The sequence below is a fragment of the Mytilus edulis genome, chromosome 2 (assembly GCF_963676685.1).
Source record: "Mytilus edulis chromosome 2, xbMytEdul2.2, whole genome shotgun sequence".
NCBI lineage: Eukaryota > Metazoa > Mollusca > Bivalvia > Mytilida > Mytilidae > Mytilus > Mytilus edulis.
Window position 1 is genome coordinate 76,605,090 of NC_092345.1, and position 12,242 is coordinate 76,617,331.

The 12,242-nt window shown below is 30.2% G+C and overlaps 1 protein-coding gene across 3 annotated transcripts in view; it reads left to right on the top strand.

Moving 5' to 3' along the window:
• LOC139513003 (transforming growth factor beta receptor type 3-like) overlaps positions 1-12,242 on the top strand; it is a 59,833-nt gene that overhangs the window by 3,264 nt on the left and 44,327 nt on the right. For all 3 annotated transcript variants that reach the window (XM_071301049.1, XM_071301046.1, XM_071301048.1), the window contains exons 3-4: positions 7,413-7,634; positions 10,057-10,160. In XM_071301049.1, coding sequence (XP_071157150.1) covers positions 7,413-7,634; positions 10,057-10,160 — 326 coding nt within the window. The remainder of the gene's footprint in view (positions 1-7,412; positions 7,635-10,056; positions 10,161-12,242) is intronic.

Below are 12,242 nucleotides of genomic sequence, written 5' to 3' on the forward strand. Positions count from 1 at the left end.
AAGCTTTACTTCTTCGACATGAAGGATTTTTAGAATGTGTAGATTTTTATCTGGATATTCGAAAGAAAAATCGGTTATTGATTTGGGGATGTACAGCAGGCGACTGTCAAACAGTGACCCCTCATTAACATGAAAGCTTTTATGAAATCTTTTAAAATTCAGATTTGTTGTTAACTCTGACTAAAATACTAATACAAATATATAAGTTTAACTAAAAAAAGATGTACCGGTATATAAATGCAAGAAAGTAAAGATTTTCCCAGTTCTTTCTCATTGGTATTAATACCTATTTAAAGGATTTTATGAGCTTTTGATATTTTCCTGAAAAACAATAATTTATAGAGATTATTGTAACTAGCTAAATTTATCAAGGAATAAATTGAGATGTTAAATAATTTGATTGGTTGTTGATATTTTTATGACTGCTATGGTGAGGTCCATTTGATTTGAGGGGATGCAAATAGTTTATTTTATCTTTATTTTATAGACAAATCAATATGGTATATTTATGCCAGATGAGCCATTTAGTCTATTTGAAGCTTTATGTTTATGACAAATATTGTTTTAAGTAGTCTCCTAGGCCTGTTTCTTCAATTTAAAAATCTCCCATTTATATGATCCAATAAGACCATCACATGTGTTTGCACTATAACCTGAAAAAAAGGGGGGACAAGATACCAAGGGGACGACAAATTAAAAAACCACATATGAATAAATTTAGGGACAACAATAGGGTTAAAAAGACAAAACAATAATCCACAAAACACTAGTATAGGTTACTATTTAAAACCAAAGATTAGGGGACATAAACACAACCAAAAGGGGGATAGGACTTAACTTTGATGCTGAGGAAGGCTAATTAGCAGGTCATGCTAGATATAAGTGGTACTCTTGCTACTGATGGCAAGTAAAGTTTGGTTATAAATAAAGTCATATTCTGTGATACCACAAAACACAGATCAAGTTTGAATTTTGGTGATGTCACTTTTACCGTTCTAGACTTATGCCACTTTTCAAGCAATTTTTTGTTCCTGTTCTTTAACTTTAGTTTGCATTAACAAAATGTTAAAAAACTTATACACAATGCTTATTACCTTTAAAAAGACCAAGTTTGAAATTTGGTGGCATCACTTTTAATGTTCTAGAGTTATCCCCCTTTACAAATGGAAATATTGCTGAATTTTCGTTTTTGTTCTCTAATTTCTTTAGTTTTGCTCAACCAAATGTTATGAAACCTATACACAATGGTTATTACCACAAAACACAGATTGTGATTGAATTCTAGTGGCGTCAATTTTACTGTTCTAAGAGTTATGCCCTTCTACCAATGGAAATATTGCTAAATTTTTCATTTCTGTTCTCTAAGTTTATTTTGCCTAAACCAAATGTTATAAATCTTATGCACAATGCTAATTACTACAAAAAACAAATCAGGTTTGAATTGTGGTGGCGTCACTTTCGATTTTCTAGAGTTATGTCCCTTTACAAATGGAATTTTTCTATTTTGTTCTCTGACTTAAGTTTGCCTCAACTAAGTGTTATGAAATGTATACTACACAATGCTTATTACCACAAACCTCGGATCAAGAACAACATTGGGTAGTGTCCTTTTTACAGATCTTGTGTTATGTCCTTTTATAAAATTATAATTCCCATGGACACATTCCCCATTTATTTTATGTTGAGTTCAGTTTATCCCTTTGCTATGTTTCGCTCCTCTATTTCAAGTACTGAAGCAAGATTGAAGCAATTTCATCATCTGGTATAGATATCATACTTTATTGCACCCTTAAGGTTTAGAAGTTTATTTGGTCTGAAGTCTGCATCTTTTTCATACTAATGTTGAGACTGTTTTGGTATGTTATAATTATAGTACATGTATGTAGTTCTGCGATCATTTTACTCAAAAAAATATTGGAAAAAATACCAGTTCTAGTCATGAATTTATGATCATTCTTTGTGAAGAGAGCCCTGACTTGTGATGACTACATTCTGTCTGATATTTTTGTGACAGTTTTTGTCCATTCCTTGATGTGATTGAGCTTCTGATTTTGCCATTTCATTGGGGACTTTCTATTTTGAAATTTACTCGTAGTTTACTTTTTTTGTGATTTATATTTTTCTAGATAAATCTACTGTTAGGGAAAAAAATAAAGAGATTTTAAATCTAAAAATAAACAATCTTATTAAGAATCTTTTGCAATATGGAGCATTAAAAAAAGAATTATTGATTTTGATCTATTTTTAGACTTTGTATAGAATTACACAGCTTGTGTGAATTGCTTTTCACTTCATTAACATATTTTTTCCCAAACTGTGTAATTTTATGGAGAAATAATTGAAAATTCCATATATGATTATGAATGCTCAGTTTATAGTAAGTTCAATATATATTGATCATGACATTCCTTCTATAACTTCAATATAAGTATGAAAGATATCTTTGATAAGTCACAGCTGGTAGAGATAATACAGGACAAACTTTGTAAAAAGTTCAAACAAATTTCTGAAGATGTTTGAATTTTTTTTTTGATTGTCATATTGATAAAAAAAAAAAGCAGTAATGTTAAATATGTTAAAGCAAAACATCTTAAACATGTAGAAATAACCAAAGTATAAAAGTACAGATTAATATGAATCCGATCATTATAATATGTCTATTTAGTACATGTATTTGAATTGGTTGTGAGTAATATAATGTATGTCATTTGACCTTAGTTCTATGGTCTGTTCCTCAGAAACTAAGCCACATTGGTGGACAGAATTTTGCAATGAATTGGCTGTAAGAAGTGGCCTTGGCTTTGATCTCATTATTTCAGTTTGAAGATAAGTTTGTAGTTCAGAATTAATATATATCAAATATTAATACATCAAAGGTTGAAAATATATTTACTGATCTTGTGCACCTGATTTTATTTTACCTGTTGAATGAATGGACTTCAGATTGGTTTTGTGATTTCCATAAAATTTACTAATAAACATGATAAAATGCCATATTGCAATTTTGGTTGTATCATCTCTTCAACATGTTCAATATTTGTATTTGGTTTGCATCATGGAAGATTAAATTGTTGATATGTGCATCTGGTGCAGTAACATTAAAGTTATTGAAGGTGAAATGGGCAGCAACTCTAATTTATTTTCTAATCATGTTTAATTTTGAAGTTCAAAGGTTCTACTAAGAAGATAGAAAGTGCCTATTAGACATAAATGTATAAGGCAATTTCATGAATAGTTGTTTTAACATGTTTTATAATAGTAGAATATCATAAGGAATGAAATGAATAGAATAGTCTTCATCAATGTTCATATTTTTCACAAGTACATGTATACAATAAATTCTTTAATGTACAGTAAGATGTATATACATTGTATATACTTATGTCGTTGCTAATAAAAATCACCTTTTTATTCATACAGCTATTTTTATGTGTCTTCAATGTAAATGAGGACACAAAAACCATAAAAGACATCTGTTTGATGTGTAAAATGGAGATTTAATTAGGCTTCTATCCTTTTATTGACTTATTTTGCCCTCTACCTGACTAAGATTGGTCAGAAGTTCAAAACGTCATTTTTATACATGTACATTGTAGTTGGTAAATTTTCACTAGTTATTTTATATACAATGAATCAGGTTATTGTAATTACAGATTAATTATAATTCGCCTTTTCAGAATCTAAAGAACTATGGGTAATGTCATTGTTTTTGTTCACCAAAATGAAAATAACTTTATGTCATAGGTTGAATTTCGATTGTTTATCACGTTTTAAACCAATCACAACGTTTTGGTGTATGCTTTTGGAAAAATTACCCAGAATGCATTAGATTCTGAAACCATGAATTGAGGTGTAGACATTAAAAGAGACGGATAGGTCTCATGAGTGTGAGGATACATTTTGTGGAAAAATGCCAACTGCAGACATATCAAATTTCCTGAAATCAGTAAAATGGAGAAAAGCGTCAAAGCCTATTCAAGTGAAATAAAACTTCATACAAAAACCATAGTTTCACATGCATGGGCATCTAAAAGTAAAAAAAGCTCTTCTAGAGCCTGATCATCAAAATTTTTAATGAAATTAAAATGTTTATACATTGCAGCCCTATACTAATGGTATGGCACAGCTCAGTGGTTTCCTGATGATAATATTCACACAAAATTTCATTCAACTTTAATACATGATATAGTTTGAGTCTAATGTAGGAGTCATATTCACAGCACATGTTTTCTTACTTGAAAAGGGTTGAAACGTTAATTGCTGGATATTAAAAAGTCATCTTTCATTATCACATTTCATTTTTATCATTTTTAGCAACCTATTGATTCAAGTAATGCACTTTTTTCTGTGTATTATAGTCATTTAATTAACCAACCAACTCTTAATAATGAGTTCCATGGCATTCCTAAAAGGCTGATGACAAAATTAACCAATAAATTATCATTTTATTCATTGTTTATTTAAATTTAAACATGTTTATTGTATTCAAGGTACGATATATTTGATCTAAATAATACATGTATAAAGGTGAACATACTATAATCATTTTGATGTAATATACCTGTAGAAAATTAAATAGCTTACATGACCCTATGTAAGTATAACTAGGCTTAAACTATCAATAGAAAATAATCTATTGGATTTTCTATTAGTATTTATATTCAAATAATAAAAATATTAGAACTTGATCTTGATATTATCTTTCAAATATTAAAAGTAGCTTTTAACATATATGGATGATCATATATAGTATATTAAATAGAGAATAACTTGATAGAAATATGGTCTATTTTACCGTCTGCCATTACATTTAATAGACACTAGATCCATGTAGAATCTACATGTAGTTTGAACAGAATCTTGTTATAGAACTTCTAAGATATATTTGCAAAGCAAAACTAAAAACATTTTCTTAGTAATTTGTTTTAAATAAGAAAATACAATCTATGCCATCTTTTGACCACATTTTGATGACTTTTCATTGTATTTGTAAGACCTTAGCACATACTTCCCTGTAGTATAATGTATTTATATAATTTTACAATGATTTTTATGCCCCACCTACGATAGTAGAGGGGCATTATGTTTTCTGGTCTGTGCGTCCGTTGTACCGTCCGTCTGTCCGTTCGTCCGTCCGTCTGTCCGTTCGTTCGTCCATCCGTCCGTCCGTTCGTTCGTCTGTCTGTCCCGCTTCAGGTTAAAGTTTTTGGTCAAGGTAGTTTTTGATGAAGTTGAAGTCCAATCGACTTCAAACTTAGTATACATGTTCCCTATGATATGATCTTTTTAATTTTAATGCCAAATTAGAGGGTTTACCCCAATTTCACGGTCCACTGAACATAGAAAATGATAGTGCGAGTGGGGCATTCGTGTACTGGGGACACATTCTTGTTTAGGCCTTAATTTTAATCTTTTTATATTTTATATCACGTTAAACGCTACCTCCCATGTCTGTAGAATATTTCAATGTTTCACTACCACAGTGTATTGCAAATAAATCATATAAGTACAGATTTTATTTAAACAATGAAACCAGGCCATCGGGGGTATATTGAATGCATATGCCCTTATCTGAAATCTATCCTCTAAAATCAAGAGAGGAACTTATTACACATGTAATTTGAACATTAAGGATAGAATATATCCCATCAGGCGTTAATGTAATATTATGTCTAACCACCAGCTATTTGTTGTCCTTGTGTAAGAACAAACACTGGTGTAAGTAATACAGTAAGGAAAGGATCAGAGTCACATACAATATTTCACTATCTTATTGTTTCTAAGGGAGATTTTGACTGAGGATTTTGAGGGAAATAGTTTTAGCACTGCTCTTGCATGTTAAATTAATAGAAATTGTATGGTCTGATTATAAAAACATAAGGAATCATAAATCATGGCATAGATATAAGAAGATGTGGTATATATCAGTGCCAATATTTCAATTCAATTTATTATAATGTAAAAAGTAGATGAATGACTTAAATAAAGAGAAATGTCCAAAACAAATTTGTCATTAATAGGAAATGTTTGTTTATTTGGAGCTGCCAGTCCTAAGTAAAGTATTATGGACTACATTTAGAACTTAAATCAGATTACTTCTGTTTAAGTACAATGTATTTAGATCATTATTATGTACATTATTGGTAGGATTAACATACTTTCAGTAATTTGACAATTACCATTCATAAAATTGAGAATGAAAATTAAATGGGGAATATGTCAAATAGACAACATCCCGACCAAAAAGTAGACAACACCTGAATGCCACGTACAATGGGTCTTCAATACAGAGAGAAAATCCTGCACCCAGAGGTGGTCCTCAGCTGGCATGTATATTCTAAATAACTTTGATACTATTTATAAATGACCAGTTACCCTAGATAGACTGTTCTCAGTGTGCACATCACAGGCCATTGGATCAAAGCTATATCATCTTATGTCTCTGTTTACTTTGTGTTATGACCTGTTGATAAACAAATATGACTACCTGTTTGTCAATGAACACAAGTCTTTGCTATATGGTAACAATGTAATGTTTTAAACACATTAATTACTTGGTTGTTAACAGTCTAAACAAGTATTTTGTAATGTTTTTCTTTTAGAGTCTTCCATTACATGACATAGAAAGAAAGAAGAAAGAGGGAAATAATTCAATTATATATAAACATATGAATTCTCACCATTATTTACTTAACCAACTTATCTTTCTAGAAATAGCAGAGAAATTTTTTGAATTTTCAAATTTCATATTAAATTCCTTCCTTACTAAATATGTTAACATATAAATCTTAAACTAAAATTTATTAAAATATGTTTACCCTATTTCATGAAACCTTTGTCAACATCAGAACCAGAGTACATAAATACTGTACTGGCCTTATTACCTATTTTACTTAAATTTATTCATGGTAAATATTTTGTACTGAGATAGTACAATTTTAAGCATACAGGGCCGTTAGTTTGGGTATCTATTTAATTCGAAAAGTATACATGTAGGTTTAAAAAAATAAACTGCAGCATGGAACTTTTTTTTTATAAGTATTTTTTGTCACAGCTCTTATCATTTGTGTCTATGTCAAAGACAGTGATTAACCAATATAAGCCGTGAAAGCATGGCTGTTTACTTTTCTATTATCTATAAATATGTGTATGACAGTAATTTGAATAGTGTTTTGATGTACATGTACGTCTTGAAAAGCTGCACTCAAATGTTGCATTAAGAATACACTGCAACATAGTTTAGCATGCAAAAAGTTAGTGCTGTAACCTCTAGATTTAACAAACTAGGTTTTTTATTCTTTAGGTAAAAAAAGGAGCTGAATGACCACTATTTCTTTCTTCTGTAATCAACTAATGTACTACTTCAAGAATGTTATATTGGAATTACAAGAAATTTGAATTTTATTTTCTAGGTCAAACTTCACCTGCCTTACCCTGTCAGATAGAACTTCCGTTTACTAACCCACACATCTCCGTATTTTACAAACAGCCGATCGTTGGAATAGGATGTGTGACCAACTTGACCACCAAGACCAACCAGGAAGTTCATGTCATTAATCTGAAGAAAAGCGTGGCAGTGTATAGAAATGAAGTGGCAGAGGTCCACCTTTTTGTCAAGTCGAGAAATGATGAAGGTAATTTGAAAAGAAATTTAAGAATGTGTTTACCTTTTTCATTGAATGTTGTAGATTTTATAAGAAAGGATGACAAGGTATACTAAGACTTATTTTTTTTATAGCCTTGAGTTTGAAAATCATAAAGTTTTGATCTTAAACATCCTGTTTAGATGTTCACAAGACGTCAGACATGTCAGATAATATATATATATATTTTTTAATTTTAACTTCATATTTGCTTTTAATAGACATTCTCTTCTCCCATATTTGGGTTATTTGAAAGCAAGAATTTAAAAACTTCCAAGAAATTTGGATTGAGATTTAGAACTAAAAATAAGATCAGTAGCCTGGCACAACCTGACAACCTGCCCTAAAACACATTTTGATAAAAGATGTCTCACACTAATATGTTAATGTGAACAAAGTATATCATTGGGTTAAACTGTTGCTGATATTTAATTTCAAACAGAACTATGTAAATATTTCCAAATAAGGTAAAATTAGTCTGTTTACATATTTATGATTATAGTACATGTACTACCATTTCTGCAGTAAAGGGACTACGCTTACATTTATCAAACTGTTAAGGTATCGAAAAAAATAGAATTTTGCAAGGATTGAAATTTTTACACTTTGCAACTTTATCATTTGTTTATGGGTCAAACAATACCAACTGTTCAAAACATTCCTCTGTTTAGAATGTTATCAGAAATACTGAAATAAGTATAGCAACAACCAGTGTCCTTGAAATTACAAAAAAAATAGGATTTGTCATTCCTTTCATAATTATGTTTACCTTATAAATAAAGAGAAATAGGATAACACATTAGTGCTAAAATGTTAGTTATGATGTCAACAACTTGTCATAAACATGTCTAATTGACATATTTGACCTAGAATGACATAGTCTGTCCTGAAGAAGTAATTTGGTTCAGCAGGAGCAACAGTCATATTTGGCTAAGTGCAATAGAACATTTTTTTCCAAGCTTTTCTTATAATGGGTTGGGCTATAAAAAGAATATGTATGTTTGCCCCAACCCTACCTACCCAGAAAAAAGCTTCCTACTCAAAATCTTTTATTGCCTTGATTTGAAAAAGTTTTTTTTATCAGATTGACATGACTTAAAAACATTTGACACTTCATTTTCTCTTTGTTGAAATAAAAAAAAAAATGCCTACCCACTGTTCCTACCTTTGGGTAGGGTTTGAGCAAACCCAAATATTTTAAGTGTGGCCTTGACATTTATGTAGGTCAATAGGTTATTTGATGTTAAAACAAACATATTTCTAAACGATCTTATATGTAAACACATGTTTTACATATTTAGGTCCTTAAAAACTAATGGAAATCGGTCTGTTTTGGGGGAGAATAGATATATTTGGGTTAAATTTGACATTTATGTGGAACTATGGACAAACATGGATCATTTCAGATGACATGGGTAAAAGTATATCTGGCAAATATTACTTTGACAGAAAACCAACAAGAATAATGCCACGTTCACACGTACATTTAATTTGAATTGAAATAGAATCGAATGTGAATCGAATTCTCTAATCGCGTTCACACACTCTTCCTTTTTAATTCGAATTGATTCGAAATTGGCTTATTCGCATTATCCAATTCGCATTAGACATGCGTTTTTGTTAATATGATGTTAAAGTTAACGTCATTCGGACAGTAAAGCGAATTTGACACGCATTGCAATTCGAATTAGAATTAACTTTCGGATGTAAAACGTTTCGAATGCGAATTAAACTAATTCGCATGAGTTAATGCGAATTAAATTAATTTGCATGAGTTAATGAGAATCGAATTTGAATTACGTATGAACACAGCATGAGAATCACAGGATGCATTTCTGGAAAACATCTACATATAGGGTGCCAACACAAGCTCAAAATTTCCCTTAATAAGGAGATGTGATATGATTGTCAGATAAAAGTATACACACAGAACAATGGACAAAGGTGTGAAATCATTGCTACCCATTGCACTGCCATCAACCATGCAAAACACATACTTCTTCGTCATACCATAAAGCTATAAGCTATTAAAGGCCCCTGTATGACCATATGTACAACAATTCAAACGAGAATGCCAATGACCTGATATATATATTACAACAAAGAACAACAAAAAATATGTCAGACAGCTAGCAACAACATATATTTGATAATAGGCACTAAGAAATTGGAAAGGTTTACACATTTGAGGTACACAGCACTTATAGATGTAGTCCAAATACTAGCATATATGGTTTTGTTGTCTAATTTCTAAATGATTTAATTTCAGACTGAGTCACAATTTTCACCTAAAGTCAGTTGATATCAATGTATACTCTTTGTTAACAATATATTATTTGTACGAATCAGCCTCATAAGATAGATATCAGTGTTGATATTTGGAGACTTATAATTGATGATACTTTTTTTCCAGTTCTTTGGGAACCATTGATAATTGTGTTGAACTCCATTAACCCAGTAAAATGGAGAGTAAGAACAGAGATTTTAGCTCCAGCCAGAAAGAAACACATATTTGTGGTAAGATTTTATATAAGGCTAAATTATCAAGTACCTGTTTCCAAAAAGACTAAGTAGAAATTTGAATTATTTCAAAAACTTCTTTAATGCTATAGTTTTGCCTAAATCTGTGTCATATATATTTTGATGTCCATTCTATAAACAACCAAGCATCGTTATCATTTCTGCTTGGCATACCGGTAGTACTCTAAACTTGCATTTTAAAAGATTAGTTTATGCTCATTTTGAATATTGTACATGTAGTTCTAAAATGTTACAATATTTCGATACTGTAATACCTTGTATGTTTAGATAACCTTATATAGTTGCCTTTTTTCATTATTTCTGTTACAATTAAAGTAAATAGTAGAGAATCTCAAGGATAATTCAATAAAAATGCCTTTAAAAGAAAATTAAAATGTACAAAATCAAACATATCAGAAGCCGTGAATAAATTAAGTTAGTGAAATAGTGAATTAAATCCATTAAATTACAGGAAAGATAAAATGAACATAATTCTTTAGATATTGTCCTTTAACATATTTACTTTATCTGTGAGCAAATCATTAAATAAAATGAACAAATTTAAAACCTTTTTGAAAGAAATGGAAAATTTCTTAAATGGAAATGTATGAGTTTAAAGATACTTTTAAATCATAATTGATTTTTAATTTCCTCAACAATTCTGATGTGTCCTTCTGTTGGTTGTGATGTTTTTATTTTGAGGTTCCAGAACAAACTTCAACCAGCATGTAGAGCATTTTTTACATAAATATAAGAGTCTTTAGAAAACAATATATTTATAAATGCAACTATTGTGCTAGCCTTTGAGCTGTCCCATTGTCTGTAATTGCCTGGGAAAATGGATTTTTTTGTGATTTTTGTTGTTGTTGAAAAAAGAGCCTTTTGTGTTCAGTCACAGGTTTTAAAAGTAGTTTTGATATGAGAGTGAATGTCAAGAGTCTACATGCTTACAGCTTTTCATCAAAGACTTCTCTCCATTTAATGTAAAATTAATAGCAAAACTTATTTTACTTTTAATGTTTATTGCATTAAAGGTATTTTCGCCTACCATTTAATCAAATTTGTAAGAAAATTGTGCTATTAAATGTTTTCTTTAAACACCCACAATTAATAATTTTATATTGTATATTCACATTTTTTTTAATTTGTTGATAACATGGCCGTTGTGAATAAGATCTCTTGTCCTTTATTGGTTTCATGTCTATATCAGTTATAAACACTTTTTCTACCACCATGAAGCAGATAGTGACAAAAATTTGTCATGCAGATTCCTTTGGTCAACAGTGCAAAGTTATATTAGATCAGTTGATATGAAATAGCCTTCTATTACCATACATATGCTTCAGTGATTGGTCAAAACGCCAAAGATCTTCTTTTTTTTTTTTTTTTTTTTACAATTTGAACCCACGTGTGACGAGGAAGGTCAAATTTTATTTTAGCATTCAATTTTGTGGTAATTGCCCAATCACTTTTAAGGGAAATAAATAAACAAAATCATCATGAGAAGGGAAAAGGGTATGTCTGTAGTGTTACACTAAAATGTTGTTATTTGATGCCAATAGTAATGCAATAAGTTATTGAGTGAGTATTTTGTATGTTATTCAGTGAATCCTTTACAAGTCAGAGTCACAAAACCATTTAAAACAATGTTGCTTCCAAAAAATCGTATTTTAATTCAAAACATTTAACATGTTTAATCCAATATGGTCTGTTTTCCCAGATGAGTCTGTTGTTGGTGGTCATGTGGTGTGTTTTCTGCCTAATAATTTGATAATTGATCTTATCCTTGTTATATTGTATACACTATTATTACTGTATTACTTGTAAAATATATTGTTTTGGCACTGCTTAATAAGTTGTAATGTTAAGAGTGACAGTAAGACACTTGTTTTGTTTATAAAGAACCCCCCTAGTTTGTTCTTTGCCAAGAATGCTGAAAATTCAGGGATTTGTAAATGGTGTCATGTAGCTATAGTAATGCTTTTGTTATAATACTAATATCTGTAAAGGTACATGAACTACAGGCTTGTCCAAATTCTGGTTGTTTTTATTAAAAGAAATGATCTTAATGCTATGCTA